Raw genomic sequence first — 24,774 nt, forward strand, 5'->3', positions numbered from 1 at the left:
TAGAAATGCAGGAGGAAACCTAGGTGCTGGCAGTTGATTGCTGTGCTTCAGGGTAGTGTGGCTGATTTAACCACTTAATCAACCGAAGCTGGGCAAACTTGGTATTTTTATTTTGAGAGAAGGAGGTTGCATACTGTTTTTTTCTTTAACCAAGTCATGTTATCAGTCCAGCTCTTTGAAACACCCAGAGACTAACCTTAAAAGAAAACAGCCTGTGACCTTAATTTATTTACTTTCAGGCACCTTCTATACACAAGGGTGGGGAAATACAGATTTTACTTAAGCAGGCACAGGAAACGGTGTCTTTTTTTTTTTTTTTTTTTTTCCCAAATAACTTTTAAAACCAGAACTGCAGTAGATTTGGGGTTTTTCTTGAAGGAACTCCAGGTGCCTGGTGTGTGTGCGTCTGTGCAGTGCTGCTGTAGGGATGTGTCCCGGGAGGTTTCCCAGCACCCAGACTCAACTTCCAGCTCCCTTCACACTTAGCTGAGGCTCGAACTCTGCCTCTTGGTCCTTTCTAGGTCCCTTTCTACAAAAGGGTGAAGCTGAAATCTTTGTTTCCTGATGCTCACAGTAGAGAAAAGGCCAATATCTGAATTTTGAAAGTAGGGCAGTGAGAAATACACGGCGAGGCGACAAGAGGCATGGCAACAGCCTCCTGCTGAAAGAGGAGAGTCAGGCATTCAATTACTCCTGTTGTATGTGTGGTCCTGAGAGCCAACTTTCCTTTTCCCCTCCTTGGATATCACCTCCAAACGCGGGGAGATGCCAAGCAGTGTAACTTTGCCAGAGTTTCAGTGACACTAAAGGGAGCGAGGTGAAAACTCTGCCTGTGTCAGCGTTCCTGTAAACCTGCCCCCACCATGCCTCAGAGTAGGGGACGTAAGGCAGCCCAGGGAAACCTGCAGACAATGCCTGCTTTGTCTACCTCCCTTCTCCTCGGGCGCCGTGAGATGCTGAGTCCAAACATTTAACCACAAAATGCATTAATTACCGTCCAGCTCCCTGGGGTAAGGACCATATGCCAGTAACCAGAAAAAAAAGCATGCTATTGCATGGAAAGTACATCGATTGTTAAATGACTCCAAGCTGCAATTACTGCCACTAAAAGTTCTTGATTAACATTTCCTAGAAACATTTAGTGCTCCAACCTCTGTGCTTGGAGCAGCGTTAACTTGGACCGTGCAAAAGAGGAGCGACCCAGAAATTGTGGGGTGAAGTCAATTTCCCACATAATGATATAGGATGCGTCCTCTGCTCCTGTAATTCTGCCTCAACCCACAGCAGAGGGCTGTTTTCCACTGTATTTTTCACCACTGTCAGATGTTAACTCCGGGTCCGGTTCCACGCAGCGCCGTGTGTCCTCAGCTGCTCACTTCAGCGCCTTGTGGGACCAGCTCCGTGAGCCTGCAGTTAATGCTAAAATTTGGCATCCGCCCCGGATGAAAATGAGCTATCTAGGGACAGCTGGCTGGGAGTTACAGCAAACTGCAAACAGTCTGACACAAGCAGAAGTTTGATTTCCCCCGCACTCCCTGTAAATCTGGCGGGCTAACACCCTCCGATCCGCTTCAAAAACAAACACTGCTCAACGCAGGGGTAATAAAATATGAATGAGCGATATCAGCAGAACAAAACAGTCCACCCTAGGTGGCAGGGGATGGATGGAGCCCAAAATCTCGCTTGGTGTCTGGATGGGAGGCTAAAGGAAATTGGAGCTTATGGGGTTACTTTGCGAAAGGGGCACCATCGCAGCAGAGCATCTGGGACACGTGGTCTCCGGCCCTGCGGTCACTGCTCTTCTGCTTCAAGTCTCCAGGGAAAGATTTTGCAGCGTCCAGGCCTGCAGACAAGTCCGGGAACCCGAATTAGCACTGCAATGAGAATGCTGGTATTTTTAAACCAGGGCGTGTCATTTCTGCCTTTCTTTTAATAGGTGTCCGTGGGCAGGTTCTTCTCATAGCTTCATCCACCATTGCTTTAAAGAGCTATAATGAACCCGACTGCCAGGCCAGGCTCTCGCTTCCAGCCGTGGCCGGCACTGGATGGTCTAGCGAGCTGCCGTGCTGCGTTCTGCCTTCCAAACCTTCCTCAGCACCCTTTCTTCTCGAAGCAGTTTCATTATGTTTAAAAGCCGGGATGTTCGTACGTCATGTGGTCCCGCTGTGCTGCAACATGACCTGCATGCTGAGCTCCTCCAGTGCCTGAAAAACTCCCCTCAGAAATAAAAAGCCATTTTTGAACCCCAGGGTCAATGCGGCTGTGAATTCTACCGGCTGAACGGGCGCAGCGAGGGCCGGGGCAGGAGAACGCTTGCTTTGATATCTTTAACATCTGATGCCTCCCGTTTCAAAAGCACTTGGAAAGTTTGAGATGGAAAATTGCTGCATAAAGGCCAAAAGTGCTAGAGAAGTGAAACAATAATATGCTGTTTTGCTGCTCTGCCAAATGGAAAAAAGCCTTCTCAATACAGCATAAAATAATATAGAGGGAGTGACCTACTGGTCTAGGCATAGGTGGGGGGGCCAGAATTGCTTTGTTCTGACTCCCTGACTTGGTGCAAATTTAGCTTTGAATAAGTCACTTAACTTTTCTGACTCATTCCTCACAGCTGTGAAAGGTGGGTAATACTCATTTTCCTACAGATTGTTAGGAGGATTGGTTATTTATTTTGTAAAGCTTGGACAAATTAATTCCGAGTATTATCGAAGAAAATCTTCCAGTATAACATAAGTAGCAATTACAGAACTAGGAAAGAATCAAGAGCTTTCAACTTTCAAAACCATTCTAAGCGTTGTTAGGGAAAGAGGTTTCATTTGAATGGGGAGGATGAGGGGTTTGGTAGGTGGCAGCTGGAAACCAGGAAAATGTCATCTAAAAGTAAAATAACTGAAAAGATATTAAGCAACAGACAAAGCTGGTGCAGCTGGATATAAATGAAATAAGGTAGCTATTAGCTGCTCTGCAAGATAACTGCATGTAAACTCTTTTGTTAGAGAAGAAATTCAGTGGTAGCGAGGAAAAAAAACCAGCCTTGGCAGCTCCTTTGTATGGCTGGTAAAACATAAAAAAGCAGAGTGCCTCACAGACCTCAAATTTGTTGCTCTACACCTTCCTTTAGCAGCGCCGTGGGAGAGCTATTTCTTTGTACTAAAAACACTGCCTTTTCAAAAGTAGGTGGTTCTTTGCTTTGGGGAGGCTTATAAAGTATTTCAAGTTTTACAACCCCCTGTGATCTCGAAACTTTTGGCAGAGGAGGATGGTGAAGCACGGAGAGGAAGGCTTGGTCCTTGGCTGAGCGGGGTGGGTATCTGCTTCAGTGCTCCTTAACCTGGCGCTGCTCAGCCCCGGTTCAGAGGACTCGGCTCTTGCCTGTCCCAGCAGACACCGAACAAGCAGCAGAGGATAACAACTTTCCCCTGCCAGCGTGCTGCTGCAATGGCCTTGCAATAAAAGCCCCTTGTCACCAGTTCCTGAACAACTGGGGCCATTTGGCCCAACTGGTGCAGATTTCTTACTCTGCCGTGTGGAAAAAGTGAACGTAAAGCCCCAAAACTGACGCTCATGGAAGGTCTCTGTGACAATCCCACTTAAGGGACATGTTTTTCCCTCTTCTCTATCCCACCCATGTTCCAACGACAGTGTCCTTTGTGGTACAGGCTGCAATTAATTTAAGGGCAATTATTCAGGGAGGTTCCTGGATGGGGCTGGACTGCACAGTCCTGCCTTGCTCCCAGATCGGTTTGCTTACAGTGACACACCGATTCCAATTTAGACTGTCCCACCCCATGAATCAGTGAGGTTCCTTAGACTTTCTGTAAAACAAATAGAAATGAATCTTCCACCGACTCCCAGGGAGTCTGCTGACCTGAGGAGGGCTGTACAGAAGCTGTAGGAATGGGAATGAAAAGGACTTTGTCACATCGGTTGCCCAGCCCTATCAGCACCGGGAGAGGGGCTGACAGCAGTTTTTCCTGCTCTAGATGAACGATTCAAGGACATTCAAAGATGAAATTTGCTTAAAGACATCCGGTTATGCAGAACTGAGGGTAGTAAAATGCCTGGAGAGATATGAGGTTTTGTTATTACCAGTGAATACTCCATTGGTAACCATTTCATCCAGAGCCATTTCTGGCTGCACGGATGCATTTGGGTACAAATTACAGGGAGGTTCGCTCCAGCGCCGGGTCACAGACAGCATTAAAGCAGTAGAGGCGGAGAGCTGCGTCTACAAGTCATTCAGTGTCACCTCAGGGTATCCCACAGCCCCAGCGCATCCTACCCTGGGAACGGCTCTGCCGAGACATCCAGGTGCAGCTGAACTCAGACTATGAAAAACAGAGTCTGAGCTCCTGAAAAAAGGAAGGACTGGGAGCGAGGGCGGGTGCTGCCGAGGCATAAAAGCCGCTCTGTTCACAACGGCTTGGACTCCGCAGGCATGAAGTCGCATGGGGAAAATGTGATCGCAGGCTGCGTGCTGCCTTGTGCTATTTTGGTGAAAAGACCGGAAAAAGGGCAAACCGTTTAATTTCGTTCCGACGTTTCGCCTAATTCTCCTGCGCATTTTTCTGTCCAGCTCCTCAGTCCCTGACCTTAATAGCGAGGGAGAAACTGGGCTGGAAACACTCCTCCCTGCTTCTCAAAATAGATTTTTTTTTTTTTTTTCCCCCAGCCAGGAAAGAAGCTATTTCTGCTGCTCTGGCGCAGACGCCCGCCCTGTGGCGGGTCCCGCACCCCGGTGGGGCTTGAGGGGGAAGTTTCTAGTTTTGAAGCTTTTTTCCCGCAGGCGAGGCAGGCTGCAGACACACACACACACACACGATATACAGACACACACACGACCCCCGCCCTGGGCCCGGCAGCGCCCACAGGCCTGCGGCCTCCGCCAAGGCCGGGCCCAAGCAGGCCGCTCCCAGACGTTAGGTCATCGGGCACCGCACCAGCAACGGGGAGCGCCCGCCACCGGCCTCACCCCGGGGTGGGGGGTCCCCCACCGGCCCCGGGGGTGTTCCCCGGCCCTGCTCGCCGGGACTCCCCCCCCCCCCCCCATCCCGCCTTCTCCCTCAGGCGGCACCGCGCCCCGCGGCCCGCCATGGAAACCGTCGCCCCCCTCCCTCAGCTCAGCCCCGGCCCCGCCCCTTTGACGCTGGCCCCGCCCCTTTGACGCTGGCCCCTCCCCTCCCGCCTCGCTCCGGCCCCGGCGGGCGGCTGGGGCCGCTGGGGCGGGGCCGGCGGCAGTCGCGCGCAGGGCGGGTGAGGCGAGCGGTGTGGCGTCGCCGTCCCGGCTGGCAGCGGCGGGTGAGGCGAGAGGCGGGCGGAGGTTGAAGCATGGCGCTGTCCGTGCCGGTCAACGGGCTGAAGGAGGGGGATAAAGAACCCGTCATCGAGCTCTTCGTCAAGGTAAAGGCGGAGGGTGGTGTCCCGGCTCGGCGCCGAGCGCGCCGCTCCCCGACCGTTGGTCGCCCCCTCCCCCAACCGCCGTTTTCCCGCCTTGAGGCGGGGTGGCGGGGGGGGCTCCAAGTTTCCCTCAGCGACTTGCTCGGGGCCGCTTCTCCCCGGCGGACTGGGTCGGGGGGGGACCGGGCGCCGCCTCTGGCACCCCCTTCCCCACCTACTGTCGGGGCTCCCCTCCTTTCTCCCCCCCCCCCCCCCAAACTCCCTGAGGCCGGGGGCGAGGCGGGACGGCGGGTCTCTCCTCAGGGCGGCTCCGGGCTCGGCTGTAGGCGACGCCTCGTCGTTCGGCTGGGTACAAAAGGGCCCTTCGGCTGGGGAGGGTTTGAAGGGGGGTGTGTGTCTGTGTGTGTGTGTGTGTCCGTGAGCGGGGAGGGAGTGCGGGGAACCGGGGGTGAGTCGGTGTGTACAGATGGAGGGAGTGACGCTGCGAACCGCAAATAAGTCACTTTTGAAAAGTGTGCCCGCGTGCGTTTGCTGGAAAATTCTTTTCCCGAGAGCAAATGGTGCAGCTGGTGCATAGCAGGACTGTGGCCATCGGTAGCAGAGGGGAGTAACTTGCTGTGTGCACCACAATGCGTTACCCTCGCGATTCGGCGCTCTGCATTGTGCGCCCAGGTATGCGCATGAAGGTCGTAAAAATACGAGTTACTTTGCACTCAGTCCCCCACCTACGAAGTCTGCTTTTGTGTCAGAAAGCAAACATGTAAATGCATCACCAGTTTTTTCTTCCGAACTAGAAGAATGAGCGTATGTTGTACTGCCCTTATCTGGCAGAGATAACATATGGTATCGCCACATGTTTTGCATTCATATATTGCAGTATGATGCAATATTTTGCATCCTCCGGGGCTCTAGTGATACAGCATCTTAGTTTTACTTCATATCAAAAATGCAGAGAGTAAATGGTGTTAATCTTTCCTTACTGTGCTTAAACTTACTTTGAAGAAAGCTTCTGTAGAAAAGTATTTTAATTCTTCAGATGAAGTTTCTTTCTATTGCAGTGAGAAAATAATGGAAAACCTTCATCTGAGATCTTGGGAATTGCTTAGTATAAAAGCCACGATGACAAACATGAAAATTTCCAGCAGACTAGGTAGAGCTTTGAAAATAAGTTATTAAAGATAGATTTTATTTCTTAAATGATACTCTAAAAATGTTGAATTTTTCCTGTTTCAGACTTTTTAGTAGTATCAAGAGGCCAGGGAAAGCATTGGAGTGGAGGATTCCAGACTTGATTTTAGTCAGAATATTTGGGCTCTTAGTGTAGAGGTTAGAACTTACTAGTACAGCAATTAAGTTACAGAGTACTTTGAATTATTTATAGCAGTACTACTTTAATATAACATGCCGATTTATCTTCATCTGACCTAAAGTTTGTTGGCTGATTTTCCTTATTTTTAAACAAATCTGAGCAGTGATTGATGGCAGAAGGATTTGAGGACAGGGGGAATAAGCTTTGTGGGTCTGTTTAAAAAGGATATTTTACGCATGAGGGGTAGCATGGAAGGGGGTGTAAAAACAGTTGTGAAAGGCATGTATTGATTGTGATTAAATTGGTATTGGACCACTAAAGTTGTGAGACTATGTGAAAGGGGAAAAGCAGGGAATTTTTCTGTCCCCCTCAGCTGAAACTTCTTTAGTGGCATGGATTTAAGGTTATATTTGGGATTATCAGTAAGTAGTATCTCCCTCAAGGAAGCCTTTTCCCTGTGTTATGAGTAACTGCTGCAAGCTGTATACTGTCTGCCTTTAGGATAGAGTTCAGGTTAAAAAAGAAGTTATTGTCTGCCTTCATGATCTTCAGGTAAAGGTTATTTCCCGGTAAAATTCAGCAGAGGAAGAACACCCCCCACTGCAGCAGACAGACCAAAATAGTTGTTTCATCTGGGTGTTGCTGCCTGTCCTACACGTTATTGAAGCTGTTAAGTATTATTGGAAGGGTGTTTTTGTAAAGCTAATAAAACTCTTGTTTGTTACCTGTCTCATTAAAATGGTCACTTCATAAAATGCAAGCAGAATATTTATGGTTATTCAAGAAAATGAATAGTGTCTGTCTAGAAGAGCACTAGATTTTGATTTAGTCATCCCCCCCTCCGTAAATGGGAAGGAAGCTCAGTGTCTGCTTTAGTCTCTTGCATAGTTTTCACCTGGTTATGGGTGCAGTCTAGAAAAAGTCTGAAGTTACTGCGTGAATGTTAAGAGTATTTTGCAATGTAGCTAGTCACTTTTCAAACAGTATATGGGGTCTTGGTTCTACCTGTGCACTGTTAGCCAGCGAAGCTCTTAAGGTAGAGGTAGTGGAGAGACTTCTTGACCAAAAAAAAAATCTCTGCCAAATGCCTGCGGCTGAAGGGCGGTAACTGTATGACCTGTGTACAAAGGATTGTAGCAGCCAGACTAAGATGAAACAAAGGTATGGATTAAAGCTTGAGAAACAAACCTGTGAAGCAGGAGAAACTGTTTGGCTTCATGCCCAAAATGTTGGGTTTGAATCTTATTAAATTGTGATCAGTAACAAAATAGGATGGGCACAGCATGGGGAAGAGTGCACACATGGTTAGGTTTCAGTTATGAATAACTATATAGGGCTGTTTGTCACCAGCGAATTGCTTTGGTTTATTCAAGAAGACAGTGTATCAGTCTGCTGTAACTTGTGTTTTCATAGTCTGTGATAAAAGTATGTGCAGAATTAGGATACTTGGGTAAGAAGATGTGTTACAGTGCTGAAACTGAGGTGAATACTCTGTTTCTTGGTCTCAGATAATGAGTAGCTTCAGCAGCTTTTCTGTTACAGTGCTGGTGGGCTGCCTGGGGTCTCTTTTAAACTAAGTGTAAATATTTTTCAAGTCTTTCCTCTGAGAGCTGATTAGGAGAATCTAGTGATGTATCTGATTTCGTTTAGTTTTCTCATATGTTCTTCACATGCTTTATTAATGAGGGAGGCCCACTTCCATTGTCCAACAGAATATTTTTATATGCCCTTGTGGCATTTTAGAGTAGTGAAGACTGTTGTAATGAACATGCACGCAGAAACTCGAGTGTTGTGATCTGAATACAACTCGTATAAGCCACTTGTAATAGCTGCAATTTAGTTGATAGTGTGTGGATTTTTATCGTAAATAAAAAGCATGGTGGACTGACTTGGTCAAATAGAACCACTCATCTGTGGAAACCACAGGACAGAACTTACAAAACTACTTGTGCAGTTTCTTTAAGACAGTGTACAAAGGAGATGGAGCTGCTCAAAGCTCAGCCCTTGAAGTTCTAGAGGGCAGTCGGTGATTGCATTCTTCTTGTAATAGCAAGGTGAAGACACAGATGATCAACAAGTTTGGTGTTAAAGGAAAAAAACCAACAAACTCAACAAACAAGAAATTCATAGTCGTGTATCTGCTGGCATGAGACGGGTTATAGTAGATGTAGGTAACCATTGAGGAAGGTGCTCTCTTCTTCAACTGTGTAACATGTGTATACTTGCAGATTAATTAGACCTTGGATTTCTGGCAGCTTTCAAATAAGATGTCATTGCGAAATTTGGCACCTGTTTTGAAAATCAGATAGTGTCTACTATCTATTTACCTGTGAATTGTACTGTCAGTAGGAAAAAAGCTGTGATTTCACATTTAATAAATACCCTGCTCTAAAACGCCCCCAATGATTGTAACAGAAGCTTGTCTACATTTTTATATATCTGAATTAAACAGAAATTTGGCAGGTGAACTGTTTGTCTTCCGGGATCTAGGTCCGTTTTGTTCAGTTAAATGTTGGAGCCCGTGGCAGGAAAGGGATGTGTGCATCTGCATCTCTAGCAGCAGACTTGACATTAGCTCACGGCTGGCTGAGAGGAGTGTGATTTGTCTGAATTGCATGCATTCAGGTCTGCCTTTGTTTTACAGTTGCTCATTGCCTGTGCGCATCCTTACGTAAGCTCTGATGTGTCATTCTGGAGTAGTATAGCTGCTCTATATTGGTTTATAACAAACCATCCCATGATCATTTTTGTCATCATTTGGGGAGAGGAGGGGTGGTTGTTTTTTTTGTTTTTGGCAACTACAATATAGCTGTAAAATTAAAAGGAACATCGAAACAAGGAAATAACAAGCCTAGAGACATGCAACATTGCTTCTCAGAGATATTCTTGTCAGGGGTAGTCTTGTCACTTGATAATCTTAGTAGATAAGTCTCCTCCTTACGTACCAGATTATCCTTTGGAGGTTTTGATGTAATAACCTCAGCACCTGAGAACTTTCTCAGTCCACCTTTGATATGCATTTGGTATAGGTAGCAAAATTTCATGGGTGTTTTATTTCTTGTGAGCAAATACTGGAGTATTGCAAGGGATCCTTTTATAAACTGAGATGTAACCATCTTGGTATATCCAGTGCTTAGTTGTTATAAATCAGGCCTTTTCCTTCTCTAGCCACCAAACTGTATTCCTTTAAATTCTGCTTGGGAAAGTTCTCATAGCCTGAAACCTTGTCTTTTTGATATGAATCTGATTGCTAATATAGAAACTGGTGTGCTTGGTACAATGTTGTTTAAAAATACAGAGATGGTCTCCAGTGTAAATATTAATTTTTTTGCAAAACATTGGAAAGTAAGCTTAAAGACTCCTAGCAATCATTTTCAAAGGGATGATACAGATGGGTTAGCTTTTCTTCAGTCAGAAATTGCTTCTGAGTATACACTTAATGAGTAATGGGTTTATTTACTGGCATCTATCCTCCCCTTTCCAATGATTAACACCTAGTCAGCTCAGTTAGATTGTCAAGAGAACTTGTGTTTTACTTTGCAGTTGAAAGACGGCTGACACTTGTGCACTTTTCCTCCTAGCCCCACAAAGTGGTCTGAGAACTGGGCGAGTTCCTGAATTTCAACTCATTGCCCTTTACAGCCTGCTAATCTGCCAGCTGGGATTGTATGGTCATCTGCAGTGGTGCTTCTGAGTCATTTGCTCCGTGGTGCATACAAGTGCTGTATGCCATAGATGCATTCTTTGAGCATAGATAACTGCTATAAAAGACAAATCTGTCTTGAGTTTTCTCAGATAGGCAGTGTCTCAGGCTGTGCATTGAAGGCTTGAAGGGGAAAGAGGAGCCTGTGCATCAGAGCACGTATCGTGGGACAAACTTTAGGGCCTGGCACCTATCATAAGTCACGGGTAAATGCACATCAAGGATCTGAGCAGTCCGAGTCTTGTTCCTGATGCTTTTGTATGTCAGTCTGTGATTGTGTGTATGCGCAGTGAGGAATCCACAGAAGCAGGGAAGAGCATACCTAACACAACACCAAAGTTCTTGTGAAAATATTTGAAGAGAATCCTCTTAAGAGATGTCTTGTCTGTGTGTAAAGGTAGTTGATTGTTGAGAAATAACATGTAGATACGAGGAATGTTTATGTAAACTCAGCTTCAGTGTTAGGAGTGGGTGGGAGGGTCTGATAGTCTTTCAGTGGGCATCACTGTGACAGTATTGGCATCTTAAGAAGTTAGTAATCATTACCCTCACAGCCTGAAGTGACTCAAAGTCACTGTCTAGTCTTTCACTGGTTATCCTGACCTAATCTTGTGGAAGGAAACAGTGAGGAAAGAGAGTTCTTTATTTGAAGATTATTACTGTCTGTCTTTTCATGTGAATAGGGTAAGCAGAGAAGTAGTTGGTTCTGTAGCTGAACTTGTGGATTTTTGAAGGCTGCGTTGTCTCTTACAAAAATCTGTGTTTGGAAAAATCTAGTTGGGGAATTCATTGAACTTGTAGCTAAATAGTAATTTATGTACTTTGACAAATGACTTTTGTACTCTGAGGTTGCAAATTTGATTTTTAAAGGTGCAAATTAGTTAAAAGGGACAAAAAAAGCCCTGGGCTGCTGTTGTTTTCTCACCAGTGTAAGCATGTTCGGATTGTCTTTTAAACGAGACATTTAGTGTGATATGACTAACACAAGGCCTATACACTTTTATAACAGTGCCTACCTACATCAATTCCAAGTTCTGGCTGGGCTGGACAGGAATCCGTAAGAGCTACTTTTAAGACTGGATAACTGTACGTGGCAGTAATTGGATTTGTTGTCTTTTTTTTTTTTTTTTTTTGGTAGGTGTTCTCTTTTGCCCTGCAACTGATAATCAACTAAGCAGTGCAAGTCTATAAAACCTTAACTGGACAGCATGGGAGAAAGTAAGGTGTTTTTGTCTGCCAGTGTAGATGTTTAGTTTGTCTAAGACCACAAACTTTAATTAAGATGGTCGTTGGTTCTGAGTTGACTGTCTATGGAAAAATAATTTACATCTGTACTTGTTATCCATCTAATTTGATTTTTATCTTCAAAGTTCTTTGTAAATAACCCATAACAAACAACTTATTGTCCTAATCAAGTTTTTTTTTTTTTCTTGCATATTCTTTACTTCAGAATGATACAGTTTCACTCTTAAAATAGATGCTAGGTACTCACTCTGTGCTCATTTGTTGTATTAAGAGTTTGTGAACATTTTAACAGTTAAAACACCCAAACCCCAAGTTGTCATGTTGCCTTGATATGAGTTGAAATAGAGCTTTGACTTCAGGAGCTTTAAATCACTTATTTAGAATATCTTTTTCCTAAAAAAGATAATAGTTATTTTTTTTTAAACTTGTTTTGAGTTATTTGGGTTTTTTTAATTCAGCTCAAACAGGCATTTGTGGCGCAATCTGATTTTTAGGGCTCTGAATGCTGTGTTTGTTTATGCTGAAGTGAAAAACATAAGCTAAACTGCTATTAATTACAAATGTCTTTGTGTGTGAGTTCTCTGAGAGTTCAAACTTATTCCTTGTATTGTTGGCTAGACAAAGGGCAAGGAACTTTACACGAGGAAAGGAAATGACTTAGTTCTGTACACTGAATATCCATATTAGGTATAAACTAAACATAGGAGTGTAATCCAGGAGTGAAGTCATATCTGTATATTTTCATGAGACGAGCTAATGAGATCAGTCAGTGCTACTGGATCAGCTTCAGAGTTTTTTGGCTCTGTTAAAGCATTACTATTTTGGCTAGAGTTTGATGGTCTGTACTTTGGAGAGCTGCTTTTCTTAAATAAAGGAAATAGTTTTTTATGTGGTGGTGTCTGAAAATAAAATCAAAGCAAGCATAAGTATATTTCTGTAGTCTTTCAAAGTGATGTATTAGCTGCCCTAGTGAGACATGTTGTACTGGAGCTTAATGAGATAAAGCAGAGTGTCCCAAAGGAGGAAGTTCTATGCTGCAGCTGAAGAACTTGGATACCATCTCCCAAGGGATGTAGAATACAGTCATAGAGGTGCCTTTTAGTAACTAAGTTGCACATTGCTTGCATTGGAGCCAGAAGCAACAGAGAACAAGCCTTCCTTGAAACCTTTGTGCTCTAGCTGCTCTGAAATAAAAATTCCAACACCAGTTTCAGTCTAAGATAATGCTTTTCCTTGCTAGAGCTTTTGAATATGCTGTTAGAAGGGGGTACAGGTTCAAAACTGTAGCTCTCTTTCAGCGAGTTTTGAGAATTTGAGTAATTTCTTTGTTCATTGCCACATTCTTCTGTGGATGTTGCTGTTTACATTTTGATTTGGAGGCAGTGGTGGTTTTAGCTGTATTCCTTATTTTATCAGGATTTTGAAGCTCTTCCGTGATTGCTTTTGGGCTAGCATTTTGGCATGAAACTCGTTTGGGCATGTGACATCAGCTCTCCTGCTCGAGTTCAGTCTAAGTCAGCCTGGTGACTTGAATGACCTGGCTGTTGGTGGAGAAGGAGCAGTGCACAGGCTGAAGTTGGGGCAGCTCTTCACCATTCCTCTCTGCTGATCTCTCCAACTCATTGCTCATCTTAGCTCTGTGAATTAGGTTATAAAATACCATAAACAGAGTTCTTTGTTTTTCTGTCCTGTAGAAGTGATGCATGTTCAGAGGTTTATTTGAAGAACTCTTAAATGCCAAAGATAAAAATTTTAGTTGGTCTTCTGATCCCCAGTGGCAAGGTTTGCAGTTCTTTCCTATAATTTTTATAGATGCTTCATTATTTGCGGGGGCAGGGGTTTGGAAATAGGTCTCTTGGGCTGTAGCCAAAGCACACACTGTACTTTGTTAACAAATTTAGTAAGTGGGGGGGGGGGGGGGGGGGAGAATCATTGTCATATGCAATGCCTATTCCAAGTTTACATGCTAGGTACCCAAAGGCAAGTTTCAAGCACTATAAAAGAAACCCTTAGTACTGTAGAGTTAATTGCCTGCTTACAGTTTCCTACTAGAATATTGCAAGAACATATCAAGCTGTTACACAGCAAATTTTAGTCAGTTTAGCCCTGTTTATCTTATTGAGGTTTGTTACAACTGGATCACTGTGTTAAAGGTATTGCCACTGGAGTAAGAGGGACAGAAGAGAAGAGATGCCAGGCTTCTGCTGTTAATGAATAATTCAGTTTTCCTGTGTCAGGCTAGGAGGTGGTCATGTGTGTGGCTGTCCACAATAATCCCAAGTTTTTGTATTCATATCATTAAGCTAATTTCACTGAAGAAAATGGTGGTTAGTATTTAATGCAGGTTTTGATTCTGACTCTTCATCTGATTCTCCCAAAGGATGAACATGGGATAATTTCTTTTCTCCAAAGAACTAGAAGTGGTAATTAATTTCTACTGAACTGTGAAGTTACTTTAATACATCATGAAGATCCCATAGCTTTTTCCAAAAGCTTTACAGTGAGAATTGGGTAGCGATGAACAAGAGTTGCAGGGAAGTGTACAAGACAAGTCCGCTAATTATTTTGTTAGGAATAACATCACAGGGCTAAAAATAGCATCATCCCAAAATGGTCACTTGCTGTTACAGTCAAATGTCTGACACAGTGGTGGCTTATCAGAAAGGTAATGACTTAAGAGGCTACTTGAATGGGCTGATAAACATTCCTTTCCCTGGTTTAATAGCCAGATCTCAAGTAAATGCAGGGAGTTCAGTTCATTTTTTTTTAAGCTTTTTGCGTTTACAGGAATTTCAGATGATGTGGAAGTTGGATTGATTACAAATTGTGCAAAGGTGATATAGCTTGTCAAGAGGCAGTGGTAGCTAAGGTTGCTTTTTCCCTGGGTGGGGTTGATGCCAATCAGCATATAGAAAATATAGACTAATCATCTTAGGCTCTTTGTATTTGCAGTGAATTCCAGGTATGAGCACTGGTCTTAGGCTTTTTGTTTTCTATTTTTCCTATGATTTTCTTAAAGGACTAGCTATTTAAGGTAGCAGTGATTATCTAAATTGTTCTACAGAGCTAAAATTGGGGGCTGTGTGGTGGTTGTGATTTGAGAGTTTAACTTGATATAGTGTTACCAAAGTTTTTAAAGTTCTCTTATAAAGGTCAAATAAAGGGGTTACACTGATCAGTGTAGTTCATATGAAGATAAGACTGTGATAGAGGTGCTGTGAGCTTAATTTGGAGCTTTCTGAGGTCAGCTGTCTTCAGTTTGGAAATAAATGTACACTCTTTTCCTGAAAGATATTTTCATATTTTTAGGTGGCACATAATGAGGTATTTGCTTATTTTGTCACTTACTTCATGAAAAAAGTTACCTTCTGAGTTCAGAAGCATTTGAAAGGTATTGGGGAAACTTATGGTGGAGGTTAGTTAATAATGACATTAGAGAACAAGATTACATAGAAAGGCATGATGCAGTGGTAGTGCCCTTTTTGCACTGCCTGTGATGCTGTAGGCTCATCTAATGACAACACAACATGAGGAACAAAGGTGAATTTGAAATAATAGCTATGTAAGCTGCCAAACTGCTGACCTTTGAGGTGATGAGAATGATGTTGGATGTTTTATTTAGAATCTTCTTAATGTTGTGAAAGAATTGCAGGAGTTAGCTTGCTTGTCAGAGACATTTAATAGTGTGAATAAATCTTCTTAATGGTTACTACAAGGTTATTTTGTTCTTAGACTGAATCTTCAGTGACTTTTTAACTTATGTTAACTTAAGTTAGCAGTAAATGAGTAGGATAGGTTTCAAAATACATTAGACAGCTTTGTTAAAAAGCTGTGCTATGGTATCAGCTGGAATACACAGGACCTGTGCCCTGACTCTTAAGATACCAGCAGCCTGAAGCTGTCTTGAGACTTGCCTTTGCTCCTGTCTCTTTTTAAGAGGTTGACATGGATCTTTAAACATGCAAGTTTTTTTTATCTATTAAGAAAAACATTTAAAGGAGAGAGAGTTGGTTCATAAACATGACAAAAGTCAGCTGTAATGAGCACTCAGAACTGAAGTGAGGGAACTTAAACAGTATGTTAGATATTGAACAACTTTGCCAAATGTGAATTCTAACATAAAGATTGAGGTCAAGACAAATGTAATCTCTGAGCCTAGCAGTACTAGCGTGGGGATATACTTAAAATCTTCTTTATTCTATCCTTTTCATGTGTGGATTTTTTTTCCCTTTATGAGGTCATCCAGACTCTTCAGATGGGATCCATATCACAATTCTTGGACACCTCTGCCTGTGTGGCTCTGGGCTAGTAACGTCCTGTTAGGCAAGGTGTGTGTAGCAAGTGGTTTCCAGGCCTTTCTCATTCATCTTTCACGTGGATGTGGTGACAGCAGCTCTCTCACTGGCTAATTATTAAAGCAAGCAGATGATTTTGCAATGTTTATGAAGCGTTCATTGCTTGAATGTTCTCATTGGTAAGTCTGGTGGAAGAAGGGAACAAACATGCTGGATGGAGTTGTCCAAGGTTGCTGTTGAGTTTGTGCTGGCATAGCTGTTTCGTTGATGTGTTTGAATAATGAAGAGCCTGAGATTTTGTTTACTTTCATTAGTTTGCCTAACCTTATAATAGTGTTCTTTAAATTTTCTATTTTAACTTTTTTTTCAGCATTACTTGTTTTATACTTACCAGGATAGCTGAATTTGAAAGAAAAGTATTTCATAGCAGCATGTGTCAAATATTTGTAGACAATCTCTCAATATTAAGGTTATACTAAGACTTACTTTCTCACTTTCAGCACTATTAAGACAATAAAAATGAGTGGTTTAAATTCTTGAATGTCACAAGCAGTGCCTGCTGCTGCGACTAGCTATAGGTTTCCAGTAACAGTAATAAAATGTTTGATCTGTATAGAAACATGGCATGAAGGTCCTTCTAGTATTCTGAATCTTTTGCAGGATGCAATTGTCTTTTTAGCTGTGGGTTGTTGGGGGTTTTGTTTGTTTGTTTTTCTCTTAGTTCTGACCTTCCCTGTCTTTTGCTTATTGTGGCAGGGAACTTCTTTAGGCTGTCAGTGATATCAGCCTTATTTATTGTAATGTGCTGCTCTTGCGTGTTGAAATGTCCTGTTAAGTTTTGGTCTGCCTAGTGGCATAAGGACAGCACACAGAAACAAAAGCTCTGATGTGTAATTTGGGGTACTAGTTATCCACTGTCCTAGAGAGGTGAGATAAAAGGTGAACTGACAAAGCGGAAGTGTCCCATTCGTCTTGTCATCCCTTGGATTAAATCTGGTTGAACCGGACTTAGTTAGCATCAGAGTTCAGGGCTTGACTCTAGCTTGCTCTCTGACCTGTTCCTCCCATAAAAACACAAAACAACTCCCTTCTCAAACTAACAAATCTGAAAGGCTGAGAATGAATTGAACACTGTGTATTGCAGACAACACTTTTTCAGTCCTGATCTCTGCAACTTGCTACCTTGTCACCTGTTTTCTTCTTTTGAATGATGCTTCATTAATATTTGAGACATTGGGACCCTTTAAGATACGTTTTGGCTTGCAGAGTGAATGCTTACATATAACAGAAGCTCATCCATCTACTGCCTGAACGGAAGCACAAAACAATCGGTATAGTGGCGCCATACAGAGGAGGCATTTGATTGGTGTTACATCAAATACTGTTGTAGTCCTTTCATGGACATAATTCTTTACATCTTATCTGAAAACACTGCTCAATAAACAGCATGGAATTCTGTTTATTCAGCTTGGCAAGATAAAGGTCGAAGCAGATGCTGCAAGGATTTAAACTGATATTACCAGACCATTTTCAGTATTCATGTGTGGAACGTTAAACCACTCTTTCCTGTATTCTTTCATCTTAGGAGTTTTGAATTGCTGTATGTTTTTCACTCGAATCACTTTGTTAGTTTACCTTAAACCATTTCCTCTCAAAACAGTAATCCATATAGGGTTGTTATTAATTTACTCATTTTTTTGAATGAGCTTAGTGTTCATGAAACATGTAAGAGTGATTGCTATCTGCTGTTTTAAGGTAATGAGTATGCATCTTGCTGTTGTTCTCATGTAGTTTTCCCAGTGGATTTTTTTTTCTTAGAACTGAGATATGTTTCAAGATTGACGAGTTCAAAATTTGAACATACCCTCTGTTTTGTTTTTTTTTCCCCAATATGTTTATTTGTTGGAACATTAATCTTCTAGACTTTGCAGATTGCAGATTTCTGATTCAGGGGAGTGAGGACTTCCTTGGTAGTATAATCAAATAGCTCCAGTAGCTGTCTTTGGCAAGGGGTATTCTGTGAGATATGTCTAAAATACATTTTTCCCTCTTCATCCAAACTTTTTTTTTTTCTGCTTCTGGTATGTCAAATCTGGGAGAGATTCCCTTGATAGTTTTGGGTAAATTAGGAAATGGTCTTCTAGTGTTCTGCCCTTTTCTTTTGTTTTATTTACGTAGGCAGAGACTGAACTGTATTACATTTCTCATCAGATGCACTTTGACTTTACTATTATTTCTCCAGTCATTTGATCCAGTTTGGGAAACTTGTAGTGTGCTCCTTTTAACTGGTTGCTGTTTGAAACAATTTTGCAGGGCTTTGGGACCAAAGATTTCTAGAATTCTGTTTTACTCTTGAGTCTTTCAGAACTATACTATATAAGGCCTTTGTGTCCTTTTAAGTGTTTCTTTGCTTGTTTATTTTTCTTGTTAGTCTTCCAGTAAACTTCAGCACTACCTTGGTAAAGTAAATACATGCAGGTTCTTGTATTAGGATTCAAGTTAATTTTTATGCAGTTGTAAAGACAAACATTTCACAATTAAAATGGATTTTTTTTTTTTTTTCTTAGCTTGTTCAGCTGCTTAAGCAGTTGTATGTTTACTTATACTCTTTGGTTTTTTTTGGGAAAAACAGTCTCATTTGAATGAAATCACTGCTTCAGGGGAAGAGAAAGGGAGGAGGTGGCTTCCGCATTGGCTGGATCAGCTAAGCTCAATCTTCCAGACAGTGGGATAAGTAGATTTTTTTTTTCTTTTTTTTTTTCCCCCCAAGTAGCTGGCGCACTTGCATGGGCTGAGCTACTTGGCATTGGGAGTTGCCAGTAGTTTTACTGTGGCTGTGATAAACCAGGTTGACTTTTCAGTGAGCATACTGATTTGTTTTACTGCCTTGTAACTCTTTCATTCTTATTTGAACTTACTTTCTTATTTAGGTTTCTTTAAAAAGTAGCTCTGTTTGTTTTTCATATAATACTGTAGAGTGAGCGCTATGGTGTATGTATGCCCAGCTCTTCCTCCATGTCAGTCGCATCTTATAATTAATGAGGTCTCTTTTGCCACCTTTTCAGATGTGTTTTAATTAGAGTTTGTGGAGGGTAACATGACTTTGTTCAAGGCAACTGGATATCTTTAGTTTTTTCTTACTGCGATAAATCCTCTATGGCAGCTGTTAGCTTTGCAGACTAGCATCTCTAGCATGGCAGGAGTTGGCCATGGGTCATGGTCAAGTTAAACACTGTGTTTGGCAGGGTACTTTCCCTGGTTGTAAATTAAAGCCAGGCTCTTCAGAGCTAGTTCTCAATCAGTATAATCCTTAAGCAAAATACTCACAAGTGAAAAATACATGTTTCCTTGCTTTGTCTGGTGGTGCACTTTTTTTGGTCTGGTCCTAATCCATATGAGTGAAAACCTGGCATTCAGTGAAACATAGATGTCTGATGGTGTTCTCGAGTACAGTGTCCTTCAGTGGATAATGGTAGCTTGATTTGGTAGTGATAACTGAAAATTAGCCCTAATTGTAGGAAGGCTGGCATTATTTAGTAATAAAGATTTTTAGACTGGTTTTAGAAAGAATTTGAAATAAAAACTCAAAGCTTCTTGGTATAGAATGAGTATAATCTTGTTGAATTAACAAATAGTCTGGGCTGATGTTAGTATAGAGAAGTCAATATTTTAGTATTTTCTTTACTCTGATGGTGATGAGGATTAGACCCTGAAGATATCCTGGAATATTATGGCCTGGTTTCAAAGTCAAGGCAATGACAGGTTTCTGGCTTGTAATAGTGGGCTTAAGCAACAATTGTTATATGATTAACCCGCTGCATGACTAGTCACGTAGAATTTCAGAATATTGTTGCAATATTTAAAGGGTTATAGTTTATTGCCAGCACAACTCTATTCCAATGGAGAAAATCAAAATCAGAACTGACTCTCGCAGAAACATCTACCAAACTTGTCTCCCTCTGAAAAAAATCCTTATGTACTTGAAGGAGAATAATGTGTTGCATCGCCAGTATGGTGTTGCTCGTGATGACTGGTTGTAACAGAACTGTGCTGTAGCTCTCAGTGCATCAAATACAAGAAGGTAGAAAACGGGCCTCTCAGGCAAACAGTTACATAGCAGAATTCCTTGGCTGAAGAGCACTGAAGCCAAAAGTTTCTTGGCATTCTGACTGCATTCCTTTTCCAGTATGTGCTCAGAATAACTTGGGACTTTTTGGAGCATAAGTGGGACAAATGTTTGAATGTAGACATAAAAGTCTCTGCTCAGTTTAGCTGGTCAGCTGCAGCTTTGAAAATGCATTAGGTTTTGTTAAAAGCACTCTATGTTAGTGGGCTATAATCCTTTTTTCCGATTCAAATAATCCAAAAAGCCTGCCTTGCTTAAACAAAAGCAGATGCTAGTTGTCGTTTGTTCATTTTGAATATTACGCTTGTTTTGGAAGAGAAGAAAAGTTTCAGTACGAGTTGGCATTACAGTGTAAATGCATTTGACCTTTTTTGGTCCGTTTTGGTTGCTTTGGTTTTGGTATTGGTTTTGGCTTAGGAAAATGGAGCTTAATGAAAGCCACAGTTCAGTGCTATGCCTTAAATTTTAAAGAATTTTTTGTTCAGTTCTATGACTTAAAAGTAGCTTTGCTTCTGGTTCCAGATGGGCTAACTTTTTCTTTTTTCTGTAGTACAAGTAAACAAAACTGTGTTCCGACTCTGGTTTATTTCAGTTGCAATTTTTAAATCTTCCCCTAGAAAGAATAATTCCACCATGGAGCTTTATATCATATGAAAGAAGGCATGGGGTTTAATCCAATACTCTAACTTTCTTTCAAACTGTATTGTTGTTGCAGCTGATAAATTCCAAAGTCTGTCTGATATAAAAATGTTTAGCATCTCTTGGTCATTAACATTACCTGTGCCTTTGGAACTTTGTTTTGCTGATGGAGGGTTACTGCTTTTTCCCCATCACAATGACAGGTAGCAAAACCTGGTCAGCCAAAGACTTGGTTGATATTATAACTAACTCCTGAGTTCAGGAAAAGCCCTGAAGTTTTGTAATTAACAAATCTTCATATATTTGGGTCTGTCTGCAAAAACAGTCTATTTTGTGCATAGGGGAACCATTTTGCTTTTTCATCTGATGCTATCACCAAAAGCATTTTAGTTCTCGGCTTCCGAGTAACTCTTTACTTTCTACATCTGGTGATGGATCATAAATCTCTAAAGCTCTTAATCAGCCCTCTGCAATGAGTTTTTTAGTCATGTTTTGCAACTCACCAATTAACAAAGTGGCTTGTAAAAACTAAGTGCTTGTCTATTGTCCACTAGGACACTATTCCTGCATTTTCAAATACTGGTTTGAAATTAGGGGAGCTGACTAGTGCTTATTTAACTTAACGTTCTCCTCAGCAAATGCCTCAATTACATTTGTTGATGTTGTGGTACTGAAGCTAAGTTTCTGGACTTCGTTTGGTGCTGAGGATCATCTGTACATTGATAGCAGGCAGTTGCATAACAATGATTCTTCCTTTGGTTACATGCCTTTATTTTTTCTATTCAAAGGTTTCCTTAGTCCATATCAGATGAGATCTCTGGCAATGTATGTCATATTGCACCAGCTCTGGTCTCTGGTTTTGAGGTCAGAAGTGCTAAATAAAAGATGAAGAGTGAGGAGAGCTAATCCTGACTAGGTCATGTACTGGCTCCTGTAAGTGTGTGAGCAAAACAGGCTGAAGACCTGCTGAATGTGGCAGCCAGTGGCAGATCCAGAGAGTCGCTTGAGAACAGCAGTGTAAACAGTTCCTGTGAGGTGCCTCAAGGTATGGCTTTATGCTCTTACGGTGTTGCACTTTGGTGAATGCCCACATTCCTCCTTTTACTTTATAGTAAATGTGTGGTAGCTTTTCCATCAGAGGAAGTGAGGTAAAGCTTAATTGGATGGGGGCATGCACGCCTGTGCTGTTACTGCAGCATAACTCAGGTGCTTTGGTTTAAGTAGCGTTGTTGAAGTTGCCATAAAACTTGAAGACTGAGATCAGTTCTGAATCAAAGATGTGTTTCTGCTTCAAAGTGTGAATTAGCCTGGGCAGTACAAAACATACATTTTCCTTAGATGCGATGAAGTATTGTCTTTTTCAGTATTGTTTTTCAAAAGTAGATGAGATCTTGCATGTGGAATAAAAAAAAAAAGGTAGATGAGTATAAATCTACATTGGTGTAATTTACCTGCAGGAAATGTCTGTTCTAGTGTAAACACAGTAATGTAACGGTAGTGGAAGATTCTGAAATAATACATTGCTATCTGGAGGGATGGCATTGTGCTTAAACATTAACATCCATAAAAGCATACAGCTATTGGAAATAGGCTGCAGAGTGAAGTCTTTCTTCATGTAGGCATCTTGTGAGGTAGGAACACATTAATCCATATAGTAGGTAGAATCCTTACAGCAGTTACATGCACTATAGAAAACTGTGGATTGAGCTAGTATAAAGCAGAATGCCCAGAGTAACCAAAATGACTCTGTTTTATCCTTTTTGTAGATGCTTTTAGAATTTAGTCTGCTGAACACTGAGAAGTCAACATGCCAGCTTTTAAGATAATAATCTAGTATCATTAATCTGCTGCAAGTTTTACTTTACTTTCCAAAGATAAAGGAGGCAATTTGTAATTTATGGCAGAAAGACAACTTCTTTTGTCTTTCATATCTTCATTAATGACACTAATAAAGGTTTGAAGAAAAATGGCTCTGTATATTCTCCACAACAAAGTATTCAGAAGGATAGTCTGACAGGAGGGGTACTTGTAGAAATTAGACCATAAGCCTGAGGCAACGTAAATCAGTTTATGAATGCTCATGTCATTTATCGACAACTATTAAAGGAGTCTCAGCCTTGTCTGCAAGGTACCATGAGTTTTAAAAAAATAAAATAGCTTTCTGAATTTAAGACAGTTTCACTGAAAAACTTTACATTTTCCTGATCTTTGAAAATCCTGCTGTTAGAAAATCCTACTGTTACTCTTCTTAACTTGAAAAGACTTTCTTCATTCTCCCCACTGTCTCCCCGACTCAGTGCATGGCTGGGAACTGGCAGAGAATTGAAGAAAAACCAGTTCCTTTGCCTGAGTGTCTGAACCTTTCTCTAGTTAGTTCTAGTCCTAGAGCTTAGTTCTCTTGTGATGATACTTTTTGTTGGCTTCTCTTCTTTTCCCTCTTTCCCAGCCCCTCTCACCCCCTCTTTTTTAAAATGCTGGATGTCCACCAGTCAGTGCTCAGGCCTTGTGTTCAACCCTTCCACTTGTGTAGCTCTGCTTCTAAATACCCTGTGCTTATGACACAATGACAGAACATAATTGTTTTCTGTCATTTCTCTGAGGGCTATAGCCAGCGTATCCTATAATACGTTTTAAAATGGCTTAGGGAAAGGTAAGAGTAATGATGAAAGAATTAGCCAGGTTTTGAGAATTGTGCTGATTAAAATTATTCTTGGAAGTACTCTAATAACAATAATAATAGGCAAAATCCTTTGAAACTCATCTAATGTAAAGTACGTGTCAAGATAAGCTGACATATATGGCTGTTTTAACTACTGAACCAGTTTTCAGAGGGTTGAATTTTATAACAAGATTCAAGGTTTCACGTGTCTAATTCTAGCCCACTAAAACCTAAAATTTTCCAACTCAGCAATGCATACTTCATTGTCAGAGCAATCATGAGATGCGTGCCATCACTGGGTGCCCTGGAGTGGCTTACTGTTGCTATGTAATGGACCTTTGTTGTGGTAGAACAAAGACTTATTGATAAATTGCCTATAAAAAGTGGCTTTGGAATATTACTTTATTGTCAGTGAAGTCTCTATGTACTTACAGTTATGTCTCCTTTCAACACCTGCAGTACAACAATAAAGATTCATAGTTCCTAGTTGCAGTTGGCTCTCTGTAGCACTACAGAGTGAGAGATATAAGCAATGAACTGGAAGATGATTACAATTAATTAGCTATGCCTTGTAGAAGAAGAAAAAAAGAATAATGTAGAACAAAGAACTATATTGACATTGGAAAACTGCCATCAAAAGGTGTGGCTGCTCAGACGAATATGACTAGCAGCCTTTTCTTGACTGTTAAAAGCAGTTGTATCATCTTCAGTGTGAAAGATAACTTATTTTGTTGTCTGAAATCTCATTTTGGTACATTTTTTGAGCAGCTGTTAGAGGACATGACAAGTAAATAGGTTAGTTGACTTCATAAATGTCCAAATTTCACTGTAATAAAATCCTTGTTGTGTCTGCAGCAAAAAAATCATTGGAAGGTGCAAGCATTTAAAAAAAAAAGAAACAGTGATGCAGAAGTCCATGCATACCTGCCCAGCATGTGAAGCATATTTAAATATTTTGAGGATGCTCATCTTTGTGCATTATATGGAGATACCTTCAGGATATCTGGTCCAGGTGCATCAGCTGGACTTTTGAGAGCAAAGGAGTGTTCCTGCAAGATTATACTAGGTTTGACTGTAAGCTTGTTAGGTCTTTGGAAGAGTTAGTGATGTGAAGACTGTATAGGCAGTAAATCCCATGATTTGTTACTGAGTGTGTCTATTTAAAGATCTTCCAGTAATTGTGAGCATGTGTAGATGGCACAGTCCTACCTTCTAATTAATGATCTGTTCTCTTCTGCAGGCTGGCAGTGATGGTGAAAGCATAGGAAACTGTCCTTTTTCTCAGAGGCTGTTCATGATTCTTTGGCTAAAGGGAGTGGTGTTTAGCGTCACAACAGTTGACCTGAAGAGGTAAGAAATGGTTTATCTGACAAGCAAGAGTACAGTACACTTGGTGTAACA

The 24,774-nt window shown here is 41.6% G+C and overlaps 1 protein-coding gene across 1 annotated transcript in view; it reads left to right on the top strand.

Annotated features, from left to right (window-relative positions):
- The first annotated feature begins 5,224 nt into the window (after positions 1 to 5,224).
- The window catches only part of CLIC4 (chloride intracellular channel 4), a 33,324-nt gene continuing 13,774 nt past the window's right edge, over positions 5,225 to 24,774 (top strand). Inside the window, exons 1-2 of the mRNA XM_030039227.2 lie at positions 5,225 to 5,400; positions 24,614 to 24,723. Of these exons, the coding sequence (XP_029895087.1) occupies positions 5,329 to 5,400; positions 24,614 to 24,723 (182 nt within the window). The 5' untranslated portion in view covers positions 5,225 to 5,328. The remainder of the gene's footprint in view (positions 5,401 to 24,613; positions 24,724 to 24,774) is intronic.

Source organism: Aquila chrysaetos, chromosome 16 (genome assembly GCF_900496995.4).
Source record: "Aquila chrysaetos chrysaetos chromosome 16, bAquChr1.4, whole genome shotgun sequence".
Classification (NCBI taxonomy): domain Eukaryota; kingdom Metazoa; phylum Chordata; class Aves; order Accipitriformes; family Accipitridae; genus Aquila; species Aquila chrysaetos.